Source organism: Salmo salar, chromosome 19 (genome assembly GCF_965601325.2).
Source record: "Salmo salar chromosome 19, fSalSal1, whole genome shotgun sequence".
In the NCBI taxonomy this organism is placed as follows: Eukaryota; Metazoa; Chordata; class Actinopteri; order Salmoniformes; family Salmonidae; genus Salmo; species Salmo salar.
The window spans coordinates 62878607-62891571 of NC_138309.1; the positions used below are offsets into that span (position 1 = coordinate 62878607).

The 12965-nt window shown below is 43.9% G+C and overlaps 1 protein-coding gene across 3 annotated transcripts in view; it reads right to left on the reverse strand.

Moving 5' to 3' along the window:
* The window catches only part of kcnc3b (potassium voltage-gated channel, Shaw-related subfamily, member 3b), a 75223-nt gene extending 62258 nt beyond the window's left edge, over window positions 1–12965 (reverse strand). For all 3 annotated transcript variants that reach the window (XM_014158820.3, XM_014158810.3, XM_045702559.2), the window contains exons 1-2: window positions 12380–12965; window positions 1896–2569 (exon numbers count right to left, since the gene is read on the reverse strand). In XM_014158820.3, coding sequence (XP_014014295.1) covers window positions 1896–2519 — 624 coding nt within the window. In that variant the 5' untranslated portion in view covers window positions 2520–2569; window positions 12380–12965. The remainder of the gene's footprint in view (window positions 1–1895; window positions 2570–12379) is intronic.

A 12965-nucleotide genomic window follows, 5' to 3' on the forward strand; every position in this document is an offset into this window, starting at 1 on the left:
CTGTCTGTGCTGTCTGTCTGTCTGTCTGTCTGTGTGTGTGTGTGTGTGTGTGTCTCTGTGTGTGTGTGTGTGTGTGTGTGTGTGTGTGTGTGTGTGTGTGTGTGTGTGTGTGTGTGTGTGTGTTATGCTACGGTATACCCATGCACTCATGCGCAATAAAAAAAAACGCTTGTTGAATAGTACTACGAATAATGGCTCTGATCATTGATCGCTGATCATATGTAGATCCGTCAGTTCAAGCATGCCGCCCATATCTTCCGGTTCAAGAAACCCTGGAGTGCCGGTCAGGAATCCATCCTATTCATGTGGTCTCCGCCATCGGCTGGAGCGCCCAATAGAGAGGCACTTCCTGTTATCCAACATTAAAGCCAATGCCTGCCAAAGGGAAAGATCAGGTGACCCAATCCAGATGACATACCTATCTAACCCTGACACACAGCTCTTCCTGTGCTGAGACCAGATACTGGATGTGGACAGCTGCGTAGTTTCTACAGTCAGGTTAGACTGTACTAGAGAGAGAGATGCAGTGTGTGTGTGTGTGTGTGTGTGTGTGTGTGTGTGTGTGTGCGTGTGTGTATTTGTATACTTATTTTATGTACAGGTGCTTGTATCTATACATGTTTGCGCTGCAGGTGTTGTTTTGTCTGTTGTCTGCTTGTGTTGTTTCCATGTGGTGCCTGGCTCCATACATGCATACAGCATGTATGTATGTGCCTAAAGAGGAGTGTTTTGCAGTGTCATCAACGAGGAAACGTGTATGGTACTCAACATCAAAAAGAGTGTGCATGATTTTTACAACATGCAAGATTTTAACATCTTTATACACAAAGCAAACTAAATGGCCAGCTAATTGTGCATAGCCTACATGTTATTTCCTAAGGGCATGTGTGGATAAAGAAACGTAGCCTATTCAATCCAATTACTTCATCAAAACCCTGTATCTTTCTTCTTGCTACCCGTATATTATGCTATGTTTGACTTCTGCACTATCAAAGAGAATCAATCATCAAACGGTAAAAGCATTTTTACATTCAGCACCTCAGCTCTCGTTAATATAAGCTTGAGAACCAACTGATTCGAAACGAACGCAGCTTCTAGGAAATGGGTCTGAAAAGCGTGCATGAAGGGGCTTTATCATAGCCTCGCACTGTAATGGGGGACAGATAAACTAGCCAAAAATGAGAATCACCAAGGGCAAATGGGGAAATACGAAACGAAGACTTGTTTTATGATCCAGTTTCGAGGTCGTATGAAGGCTCAAATGAGCGCTAAATAAATAACATGAAATTCAGCACGCTTAGGCACATCGACACAAACAGGCTAATGAGGAGTGTTTGAGTAGGCTACGGGAGGGGGACGGAGAAAATAGTGCGCTTGGATGCAGGTATGGGACCTGTTACAGCCGGCTAAATTATCTAGACAATATTACTATGAAAACATGAATTTGGTGGATTATGATTCAAATATATATGATATCAATATCACTGTCAACTCATTGACTTGGCAGCACCCTCATAACGAAACAATATCAACACGTAGGCTACTTTATAGTCTACAATCTGAAATTAACATAGGAGCCATACGATTTTTCAATGTTTCCCATGCTATCACAATTAATTATTCAGTATCCGTGAGTCAATATCCTGCCGTTTAACACAAGCAAACTGTCAAGGAAGTCATAGCCTACCGAAGTGGCCTGCTCGATTATGATGGCTTAATGAACATAAATCTAAGGTAGCATTATTCATCTCAACTATACGTATATTGGTTGTTTAGTAAGGGAAGCTCATTTTATAAACTTTCAACAACTTATTGCGACTCAGGTATTTGTGGCCAACTTTGACAAATGAAATATGACATTTAAAGCAATCAAATATAACAAAAGAGTCACTCACCCGGGCATATTTTGAGGAATAGGGGTCTTCAAAAAGGGCCCACATTCTGGGCCTCCAGATTTCCCACCAAGTCTTTTTCCTTCCGTCCTCATGCAAACACAGTCTTTTCATGTCCCCATCTGCGCCTCCTGGTAGCGCTGGGTCGTCTTCTGGCAACTCCGGTTCGGGATTCTCAAAGCTGTCCAACGCCTCCTCTGCGTCCCTGTGCTGCCGGTAATTCATCCAGCAACAAGCCTCCACGTCCGTCTCATCGATGCCCCAGAATGCCAGCTCCTCTTCGAACAGCGGACCGCACACATCGTTCGGACAGTGTAACTTCCCCGTGCGGTAATAGTTCAGGATGAATGAAAAGACGGATGGGTGGCGATCGAAGAAGAACTCGTCGTTTTTGTGGTCGTAATCGAAGTTGCTAACGGCGTCCGGTTCGGTAAGCCAAGATAAGCGGGTACCGGGCAATGTTTTTAGGGTGCTTCGATAGGTTTCATGCCGCACCCCCCCGCAGTTTATCACGATTTTCTCGCTTTCCGACGGACAAGTCATGTCTGCAGTGTAACATGCTTTGTTGGATGACTTGTTCCCACCCTTGCGCCCTTTGAAAGAGGAGACGCAGACCGAACTGAGCATAGAAGAACTGGGGGAGGGAGAGGAGGAGAGAAAACGGAGGGAGGAGGAGTCTGCGGGTAGAGAAAGGGACATAATTTTAGCAAAAAGGAAAGGTATGTATGTATAAAATATGAACATTAGAAATAGTAATCGTTTTTCAGTTACGCTATAATTCCTCGTGTAATGTGCATAGAGTGGTGTAAATGACCTTGCAGCAGGTTCATTAGGCTATAAGAAAGAAAGATTTCAATACATAAAACAGGCTGAATGTAAAGTTGGTTTATCAAGGCTGTTCAGATAAGTAATATTCACCAGAAGACAGTAGAGCTGTAGGCCTAGTCTATATTCAGTCACTAACATACAGTAATAAATGAGTGAAATGCGGGGAATGTCACATGTTTGATTCAACATTGATGATACTGTTGTTGTCGTTTTTTAAACACTTAAAATGTGTAGGCTGAAGTATGAGAATAATAAAATGAGTTTAAAGCAAGGCAAAACGGAGACCACGGGACTACGGCTTGAGCATTTAAAAAGACATGTTGTGTTATGAATGTGCTATAAGCAAAATATCTTCCATTTCATATTTCAGCACCTAGTATCACTCTTATTCGACTGGTTCCATTTTGTGCCTCATGCTGCTGTTACTGTAAGATGATATGCACTGTACATGATTCCAAAAAGAGTCTAAATTCTCCCAATTGATTGATATAGTATCTCTAATTAGGCCACTAAAGACCCCAGCAGAGCGAACCCCCAACCCCTCCACTGCTATCTGCATGCCTCGGTACCAAAGGAGAGCTTCCGAGGAGGAATGAGAATGAGAGAAAGAGTGAAAGCGAGAGAGAGAGAGAGAATTTGAAGGAGGTATAACATAACAAATCAGGGATGCATTTCGCTCCTTCGCTTCTCCTTTCTTTAAGTCCCTAATGCTTTTCTGACGTTAGGTGGCACAGCATTCGATGCGTGTGTGTGTGTTAATCGCTTCCCAGGAGTGTAGTGTCCATACTAATGTTAGATCGACTCAATCAGTCTGTTATAGGCACCATGTCTCCCTATATCCCTCTACTGCCTTTACTTTCAACTGAAGCAAGGTTATGTCATGCTGTTCCAATAGTGTCTTCTGCATTGTATTGTGTGTCAGTGTGTGTGTGTGTGTGTGTGTGTGTGTGTGTGTGTGTGTGTGTGTGTGTGTGTGTGTCTGTGTGCATGTGTAAGAGAGAGGGTGAAAGAGAAAGATAGAGAAGAGTGGGGAGTGGGAGACAGATTAGAAATCAGCTTTTTAATGGAGTGATCGGAAAGGATAAAAATTATCTAGATCGGGAAAAACAAGTGATGCTCAACAAATACCTGAGGACGGGAAAGCTAGAGGGAATGGAAGAGAGAGAGAGAGAGAGAGAGAGAGAGACAGGGGCAGGGAGAGATAGAGGATGAGAGGCAGAGAGAGAGAATGAGAGGTAGGGAGAGAGAGATGATGAGAGCTGGCGAGAGAGAGATAAAGGCAGAGAGAGACAGAGAGAGAAAGAGAGATTGAGAAGCAGGGAAAGAGGGAGAGAGAGACAGAGAGCGAGAGAGAGAGGATGAGAGCCAGGCAGAGGGAGAGAGAGTGCGCTATACAAGTGAATGAATTCCACTGCAGTAAAAAGCCTGAATTATTTGCTTTCTCTCCTGCCCCTCGCTAGGTTAGCACATCCCCATTGCAGTGCATTGTCAGTGTAGAATCCATTTCCTTCTGAAAAGGTGTTCTTCAATGCAAAGCCTCTGCATACTGTAAACCATATGTATGTTGTTTACCTCCTTTTCTATTCTAATGGAATACGCCCCTTTCCTCTCCCTCTTCCTCGTCCTACCCCCTTCTCCAGCGCTCTCTCAATCTCTAGCCCTCCCTTCCCCTCTCTTGCTCTCTCTCTCTCTCTCTCTCCCTTGTTCCCTCAATCTCATATTCCGCATAAGGGGCTCACATTTCATTCAAGGAGAATCTGGACTTCAGTTTCCTCCTCATCTCACACTCTCTCTTTCCTTTCTCAGTGTCCCTCTCTCATCCCATCTCTGCACTCCTCTTCTCCTTTCCTTCTTTTCCTTCACTGCATTTTACTTGAGCATTCTCTTTCTTCCTCACTCGTACTTTCCTTCCTTTCTCCCCTCATTCTGTTCTTTCTTTCTCAAAAAGTCTCTCACTTTGCTCTTTACTACTTTATCACCTGTTCATTTCTTTGGGGACTTTTTCTCAAACCATTCACATTGAGCTTGATGCATTTTTTTGCCTCTTCAACAAAATTGTCAATGTCTTGTCTTCAGCATGTACGTCTACTTTCTCAACCGCACAAACAACTTTTAAGACATTTCCAAAGTGCATCTTTAACTTGGAACTTGATCTTTTTTTCTATTTGGACTGTTTCCTGCTCATTTCTTTCTAGTTTTGTGTTTTAGTATGAAACATTATCTAGATATAAAGATTCCAGAATTCAAGAGAGCCTCTACTCAGGTAAGGTTTACCAACTATCAGAGGCTGCTGCATGGGATGGACTGGCAGCATATGGGACAGATATAAGCACAGGTCTGAGAACAGTGCTTAGAGGGATTAGAGACTGACAGGACATTAGATACTTAAGAGACACTGATTTGGGGACAGTTGATGTATGTATATGTCACAGAACTCTAATAATAAGTAGTAGTAGAGTAATAGATAGGTAAGACAGGATTCCAATTCCTTAGTCTTGACTGCCCATGTAAAACTTGGCAGTAGTCTTCACTGCAGTACTCCTGATATTGCTTGCTCAACAAAAAATGCCAGGAGCACTTTGAATTTAAGAACACTGCAAAATCATATCAGTGTTTTTTTTGTGTGTGTGTGTGTTTACTGCATGTCTTGCAGTTGGAAATGAACTATTTCAAAGGATGATATAAAGATATAGGAGAGTTGAAGCAAGAAAGAAAGATACATTAAATAACTTGAAATGGCTTATTTTGACAAATGAACCAGAAAAGGTACCCAGTAATGAGATCTAACCAACGGTCATCTTAGAACTGAGGGAGATTCCAGCAGAGAAGCGCTTCTGTTGTTAATTAAGCGATCAGATTTCAGCACCGTGGACAGCAGCACTGCATGGGACGGGATAGAGTCTCTACTGCACCTACGGGGGGGGGGGGGGGGATAGAGAATCTTAAACTATCTGCATGGAATAGATAGACCAATGTATTGTTGAGGGATCGCATTTCAGCACCATGGACAGCAGACACTGCTGTTTTCCTATGCATGGGACGGAATAGGGGTTCCAGTTGACTCTAATGCACCCAAAGTCCAAGGGGGGAATTTTATTTTTAAATATCTGCATAGATAGACCAATGTGTTGTTGATGGATACCATTTCAGCACCATGGACAGCAGGCACTGCTGTTTTCCTATGCATGGGACGGGATAGGGGCTCTACTGCACCCAAACCCCAAGGTGGGGGGGAGTATAAATCTGGAACTATCTGCGTAGTCCAAGGTATTATTGAGAGATAACATTTCAGCACCATGGACAGCAGGCACTGCTGTTTTCCTATGCATGGAATCGGATAGGGGCTCTACTCAACTCTAGTGCACCCAAAGAGTTGGGGGGGGGGGGGACAAAGAACCTTGAACTATCCGCATAGAGCAATGATTACTTTTTAAATCCCCATTCTTCAAAATGCAGTAAAAAATGTTTTACTTTATGTAGAGTTGGAGTTTATTTGGTTACTATTTGGTCATAATTAATAGCCTGCATGAACAACAACAAGTCTTCAACATTGGTAAAAGCTAAACCCTATCCAGCCAATATGTTTTCTCCGCAATACAACCATATGGGGAGAACATGTTGATTTTAGCATTGTAATTAAAGTAATGTAACCATTCAAGAGAATTAATGACGGAATAGAAAGCAACTTTACTAGAATATCAATAAACCTTTCCTGTGGAAGTGATTACCTACTTTTTAACATTATAAGTACTTGAGATAAATGCTCAATGCTCATTTTCAAAGGAAAATGTATATAGTAGGTCTGGGCTTCGTGTTAACAAGATAATTGGGTGCCTTTGGATGAGTTTCATCTCAAGACGATGGCCAGTGTTTGGAGCGCAGTATTGAAGTAGCTACGCACATCTCAACTGCAACAACAAAAAGGGGGAGCTATGGGGAGGAAGAAGAACTTGTGCTCAAATGGGGAGAGAAAAGCGAGGGAGAGAGAGAGAGAGAGACGGACAGACAAAAGAAATGGAGAGAAAGAGTGGTAGAGATGAAAGTGATCAAGAGTAAAGCGAAGGAGGAACCGTACCCCCCTCTTTCTCTCTCTCAGAGCTATACCTGCCCTGGCCACCGTGTCCTGCGCTCCACAGCTCCTTCTCCCCTTCACACACACACACACACAGGCTCACCTGGCTGAGTGTGAGCACTGCATACAAAAGCATTCAAAAGCATTCAAAAAAAATATGAAGTAATCAATTTAAGGGAAAAATGCTGCTTAATCATAATGAACTTGGAATGAGAGAGAAGGGGAGGTCAACGATGAGGTAAAAATAGAGGTAGAGAAAGAGAGAGTGCACTGCTCGTGCACGATGGCTGCACTGACGCTAATATATATTAGCAGAAACACTGCAGCAAGAGGGGGAGGGAGCGCGGGATTATGGGGCGCATCGACTGTGAGGTACCAGCAGAAAGGAACAGGGGGAGGGGAGAAGACTGTGAGAGAGAGGGAAAGCAGAGAGCAAGGGAGAGGAGGAGAGAAGCAGGGAGGAATTTGGTAGGAGTGCTGACTGCGCGGAACATGAGCGTCGTGGTTGGCGGAAAAAGCAAAACCCTTTCCCAATTCACAGAGAGAATGAGAGAGAGTGTGATAGAAGGAGGAGAGAGAGGCGGTGGAAGAGGAGGGGGTTGGTAGAAAAAGGAATGGAAGGAGAAGAAAGGGAAAGTGAGGATAAGGCAGGGGAGGTAGAGGTGACGTGAGAGCCATTTGTGTGAGAAGGTGGGATGGATGGAGAAGAGAGAGGGATGGAATAGAATTATATGAACAATGATGGGAAACATGAAAGAGAGGCAATAAAAAGAGGCAGGGGAAAGAGAGAGAGATGATAAAGGGCAGGGGATGAGAAGAGCGGAGGATGAGGGAGAGGGAGAGGAGGAGAGATAAGGTGATGAGATAGAAGAGGGAGCAATCTTGCAGGGGTTTGGTAATGCCTGTAAAGCATCTGAATGGAAGTGAGGAAGGAGAGAGAGACAGAGAGGGAGGGGTAACGAGGGAGCGGGACAACACTTAGAGGGGATATACAGCAGGGTGGGAGGAGGGGGGGACAGACAGAGTACATTAAGAGGAGGGAGGGAGGGAGGGACAGAAGATGGGTAAGAGGAATAATGAGGGGAGAGAAAGACAGACATGTATGTGTACAGCTATGCTGAAGCGCAAGGGAGAAGGTGGGCTGTGGGCTGGTGTGTGTGTGTGTGTGTGTGTGGATTTTTCCTCATCAAAGGATGTACCACAAGGTTTCTCGCTGTTCTCCCTCTACATCTTTACCCTCCCCCACTTTTCCATCTCCCTCACACTCCCCAGTACTGGTGAGACACCATCAGGAGAAATGGAGGCACTGCAGCAAGAGGAAAGTACTGCAGTCACCTCCCCTTTTAGTGCAGTGTCACCGTATGATGTCCTCCCCTCCGACTGTCTTTGTGTTTAATGGTGGAACTCTACATTCTGCTATTCTACTATCGGAGAAGCAAGAGAGCGGTGTGTGGGTAGTATTTGGGGGAAAACAAGAGATGAGAGACAGTATGAATGAATGTGAAAGGACAAGAAAGCAGGTGGGGGAGAGAGAGGGAGGTGAGCAGAGAGAGAGAGCCACAGAGAGAGAGAGTTAGACACACAGAGAGAGAGAGAGAGAGATAGAGAGAGAGACACGAGAGAGAGACACGAGAGAGAGAGCATGAGAGAGAGAGAGAGCATGAGAGAGAGAGAGAGAGAGAGAGAGAGAGAGAGAGAGAGAGAGAGAGAGAGAGAGAGAGAGAGAGAGAGAGAGAGAGAGAGAGAGAGAGAGAGAGAGAATATACACTTAGAAAAAAGGAGTCTTTGACAGGGGCAAGGGCTGATGAAAGAAAAAAAGGATCATTTGTTGAGTGAAAAGATACAGGGACAAGCAGAAGAATGCTTTATCGTTTAAGGTAGAACCTTTTTCAGAGTATGCAATGGGCCACGGGATTAGCAAAGAAACACAAAGCCAAGGTACACTAAGACAAGGGCATTGTAAGGAATGATCAAGCTAGCTTACACCAACGACCAATTCCCTAACCAACTGTGCATAAAAAAAAGACAATCAATTAACCGTGCACGAGGGAAATGGACTCTGGGAAATCTCCCAGAGGCCCTAGCTTATCTACCCGGCGACACCAGTGCAGCAACCTCAGGGGTCCGCCACTCATGACCAATCCCCATGTAGAACCACAGCATCAGAGGGCAGTGGTTCTAGTGCATATTGATACAACTAAATCACCCTCCAAAGGATAACTCCTCTTCAACCCTTCAGGCTTTGTTTTGGAATGAAAGACTCCATTTTGAAAGATATCCTGAACAGCGGTTATCTCCTTTTTAGCAGGCTGGAAATGAATGATTAATATATGAGCTTGATTCAGGAATAGACCCAGGAACAAAGGACGGAGAAGCTGAAATAGAGGATTGGACATTTAGAAACGGAGCTGAGCCAAATGTCCTTCAGAAAGGGTGTGGTGACATAGTCATATGTGGGAGGTTTCGACGTAAACAAATAAGCGGTAACAGCAGCAATTAGAGATTCAGCACTATTCAAGCGGACAGCAACGGAATCCAACTCCCGAAGTCCAAACTCGGCATCAACATGATGCTGACCAATTGTCCTTCACACATAGTGCTGCCCAAAGCTAGGGGTCAAGTCCACAATGTCTAGCTCATAGAAATATAAGCCTTCTGTTGCACCCTAATAACTGTGTCACAAATAATTCTGTCACTAGTTCCTCACTGTGTACTTTGTATTGTTTGCGGCTCTTTGTGAAGCAGGGCTCCCTTGCAAAATAGACGTTGGTCTCAATGGGACTTCCCTGCATAAGTAAAGGTTAAATTAAATAAATAACGGCAAAGTCTAGTGGGTGGACACCTTTAGCATGCCATAGTAAGTGTAGGGACTAGGGAGTAAGAATGCCGAAGCATTCTATATGGAGAGAGGATGTTATAGCACCCCTTGGTGGGTAAGAGGATAACACACCAGAAAACAGTCCAAAGGGCATTAAGAATATGCCAAACAGAGCCTTGGTCATGTTCAGTAGGATCGAAATGGAAGAAAGCGCTCTGAAACGGAGTCAAACGCGGTGGTACTATTTGAATGTATCCAATAAGAAACGCTCGTCTTCGTTTCCTTACGGTGTGGCCTAATGAACACAACCCAGGTGTGACAGAGAGAAAAGGGAGAAAGATGCGATGCTGTTACCAGTTTAAACATTAACTGTCGTCATTTCGCAGGGGTGCTTTTATCCAAAGCAACTTACAGAACTGTGGACATTGACAGTGACATTTATACGCGGTATATGTGGCCCATCCGGGAATAAAACCCACAGGTGTTGCCAGCTCCATGCCCTTACAAACCCACTGAGCCATTATCTCACTAACCCACAGCTCAACAACAAGGGATACTATTGGAGGATCACGTACACCAGAGTGTACACATATCCAACCAAAACATTATATGACCCCCCCCTCCCACCACCATGCTAAGAAATTAGCATAATGACCGTAGAGTTTGAACTTTGAACCCTGTACCTCATCTGTCCCTCACGACATTAAATCTGGTCAGTTTCTTAATTAATGACACTGGCCTTCATGGCTCATTACAACCATTAGAAGCCTAAGATGGAGTGATGGGGGACACAGTGTGAGTCATATTTAGGGATGGAATGAGGAGTAGTACATTACCGCTCGGAGCCCTGGATCTGTATTTAAAAATTGTCTGGGAGTAGGAGTGCGATCTAGGATTAAGTCGTCGTCGTCGTCCCCCGTCCCTGTCCCCCCCCGTCCCATCCCCGTCCCCGTCCCTGTCCATATAAATTGTATTAATTATGGTTTAAAAGGCTAAACTGATCCTCTGAGGCTCTTAATGAATATGGGCCCTGACCTTTGAACCTGCTGATGATTATCGGCTACTAAAGAGAGGTGAGGTGAAGAAATTAGAAATGAGATGTGAAGTTTAACCATTGAAGTCAGGGATGGGAAGAGCAGTAAAGGAGTGAAATTGCGAGAAGTTAACGGAGAGAAGTGCGGGAGAGAAATTGCACATGTTAAGAGTTAAATGTGAGGGGTAAAGTCGTAATTGAATGAAAAAGAGACAGGTTAGAGTTAGGAGGAGATATGTGGGGTTATGTGATGGTTTTGGGATGGAGTTAGAGAGGCATTTGAGATAGATTTGGGTCACGTTCATTAGGCACCAAATGGCGGAAAACGACTTGGATTTGTCCAGTGAGAAACCCACATTTCCCGTTGTGAACGAACACACCTAATGAACACGATCCCAGGTTAGAGCTGGAGATGAGACAGATTTAGGAAGGGGTGAAGAAACGTGGGAAAGATGGAGTTCTGTTGTTTGAGTTGGATATACATAAGAGTGGAAGAGGTAGTTAGTTATAACACAGCCTGGAGTAATATATGTAATACAATCACAGTTAGTTTATGGATTATACTTCTGGTCTGTTACATACTGTTGGATCTATTACCTATACGCCTAGTGTATTTATTCAAAATGGCATAACATAGTATGTAAATTGGGTATACCAAGTTACACAGTATTATATCAACTGGTATATATACAAACATAAACTTTGATACATGTCGTTGTTCTAAAAGTAGGAGGTTTTCTGGGTCACCCTCTATATCTATAGATGCTGCTGTAGATTGATCATACAAGGGGGGGAAGCAGAGGAAGCAACATGAAGAGTCCAGAAAGTGCAGAAGTCAGATGGTAGCCTAAGCACAAAAAGAGCCTACATGCGCTCATGAATCAAAGAAAGTTAACCACTAGGAAAGAGAGCGATATGCAGAACTGAGGACAGACTTTGTGCACACAGAGGTAATGGAGTGAGAATGTGGATGGATCGTTGGCTGGTCAACTTGACAAAAAGATCAACTATTGATGATGTGACTGGATGGGACGAAGAGTGTTTAAAGAAGAGGGAGTGTCTAGTCTAGACATCAAACTGCCCCTATTGACTTCCTGTATTAGGTGGTCCCTTAGATGCCATCCACATCCTTCCTTCCTGTCGTCGTCGTCCCCCCCCCCCCCCCCCCCCCCCCTAACAGCGCTATATCAAACCTCCATTTCAGGCCTTGACACTTCCCCTGTGCTACCCATTTACACATGCACACACACTGAACGAGACAGACACTCAAACACACTAGCAAAACAACAGACAGACAGGCACACCCACACTCAGACAAAAACACATCCCTTTAAGAGACATGTAACTATAAAGACCTACTTACTGGTCTAGGTGGGGAAACGCCCACCTCATATGTGCAATGTTAGGTTAATATAATCTGACATATATCAAAGTGTAAGTAAGAGTGCGGGCTATGTAACAGTCTAACTAAGTTAGCTGAATATTAATATGGTAACCCAGTGGAGAGCTTTATGTTTAGCTATTTGAACACATAGTACTGATTTACTGATTGCTCACCTTGTTATTGAATAAAAACACCCCTCGTTTGCATTAGGTCTGACAGTGGAGAGAACAATACTTGTTGAACGGAGACGCTTTGCCTTTATTTTTGGCCTGTAAGGCTAGATGATTTGCTAATAAATAGTGTTTAATACATGACATCAATTCACAAATACACACACACGATCAATACTCACTTGCTTTTGTTTCGGGTTCGTTTCGTGTGCGTGCGTGCGTGCAAGAACACGCACATTAACTCACAAGATCAATCAAAATGCAGTTTTCTTTGTGAGATCGTTTTTTTTTTTTTGTATGCTTTCAGAGAAAATATCCATGCAGTGTGTCCTGTCGGCTTTCAGATGACAAGGGTCTCTTTCCGAATAATAATAATGAGACAAAATAGGAGTGTCTGTTGTTGAAAATGACGTTTAGTTATCGTCGCTTATTACTTCTACCTAAGATCATGCTGACGACAATATATTACTCTCACGCATTCAACGAATCAGAATTTACACAGAAACTGTCTCGGGCTATTTTTTCTCGGTTTCGATGCCCCTCTCCCACCTCTGTTATTGCCCCAAAAAATGATTCCCAGTCTTTCCTATAGTGACTCTACGCTTCTACGCGCGGGGTGTAGCTACCATTCAATTCTTTCTAGATCTCCTCCTCCCAATGTCACAATGGAGATATTGTATAGCCTGTAGACAACTCCTCTCCCTATTTCTTCGCGCGCACGTTTCTGTCTGTTTGCTTGGAGGAGCGTCACCTTCTGCACTGTCTCCC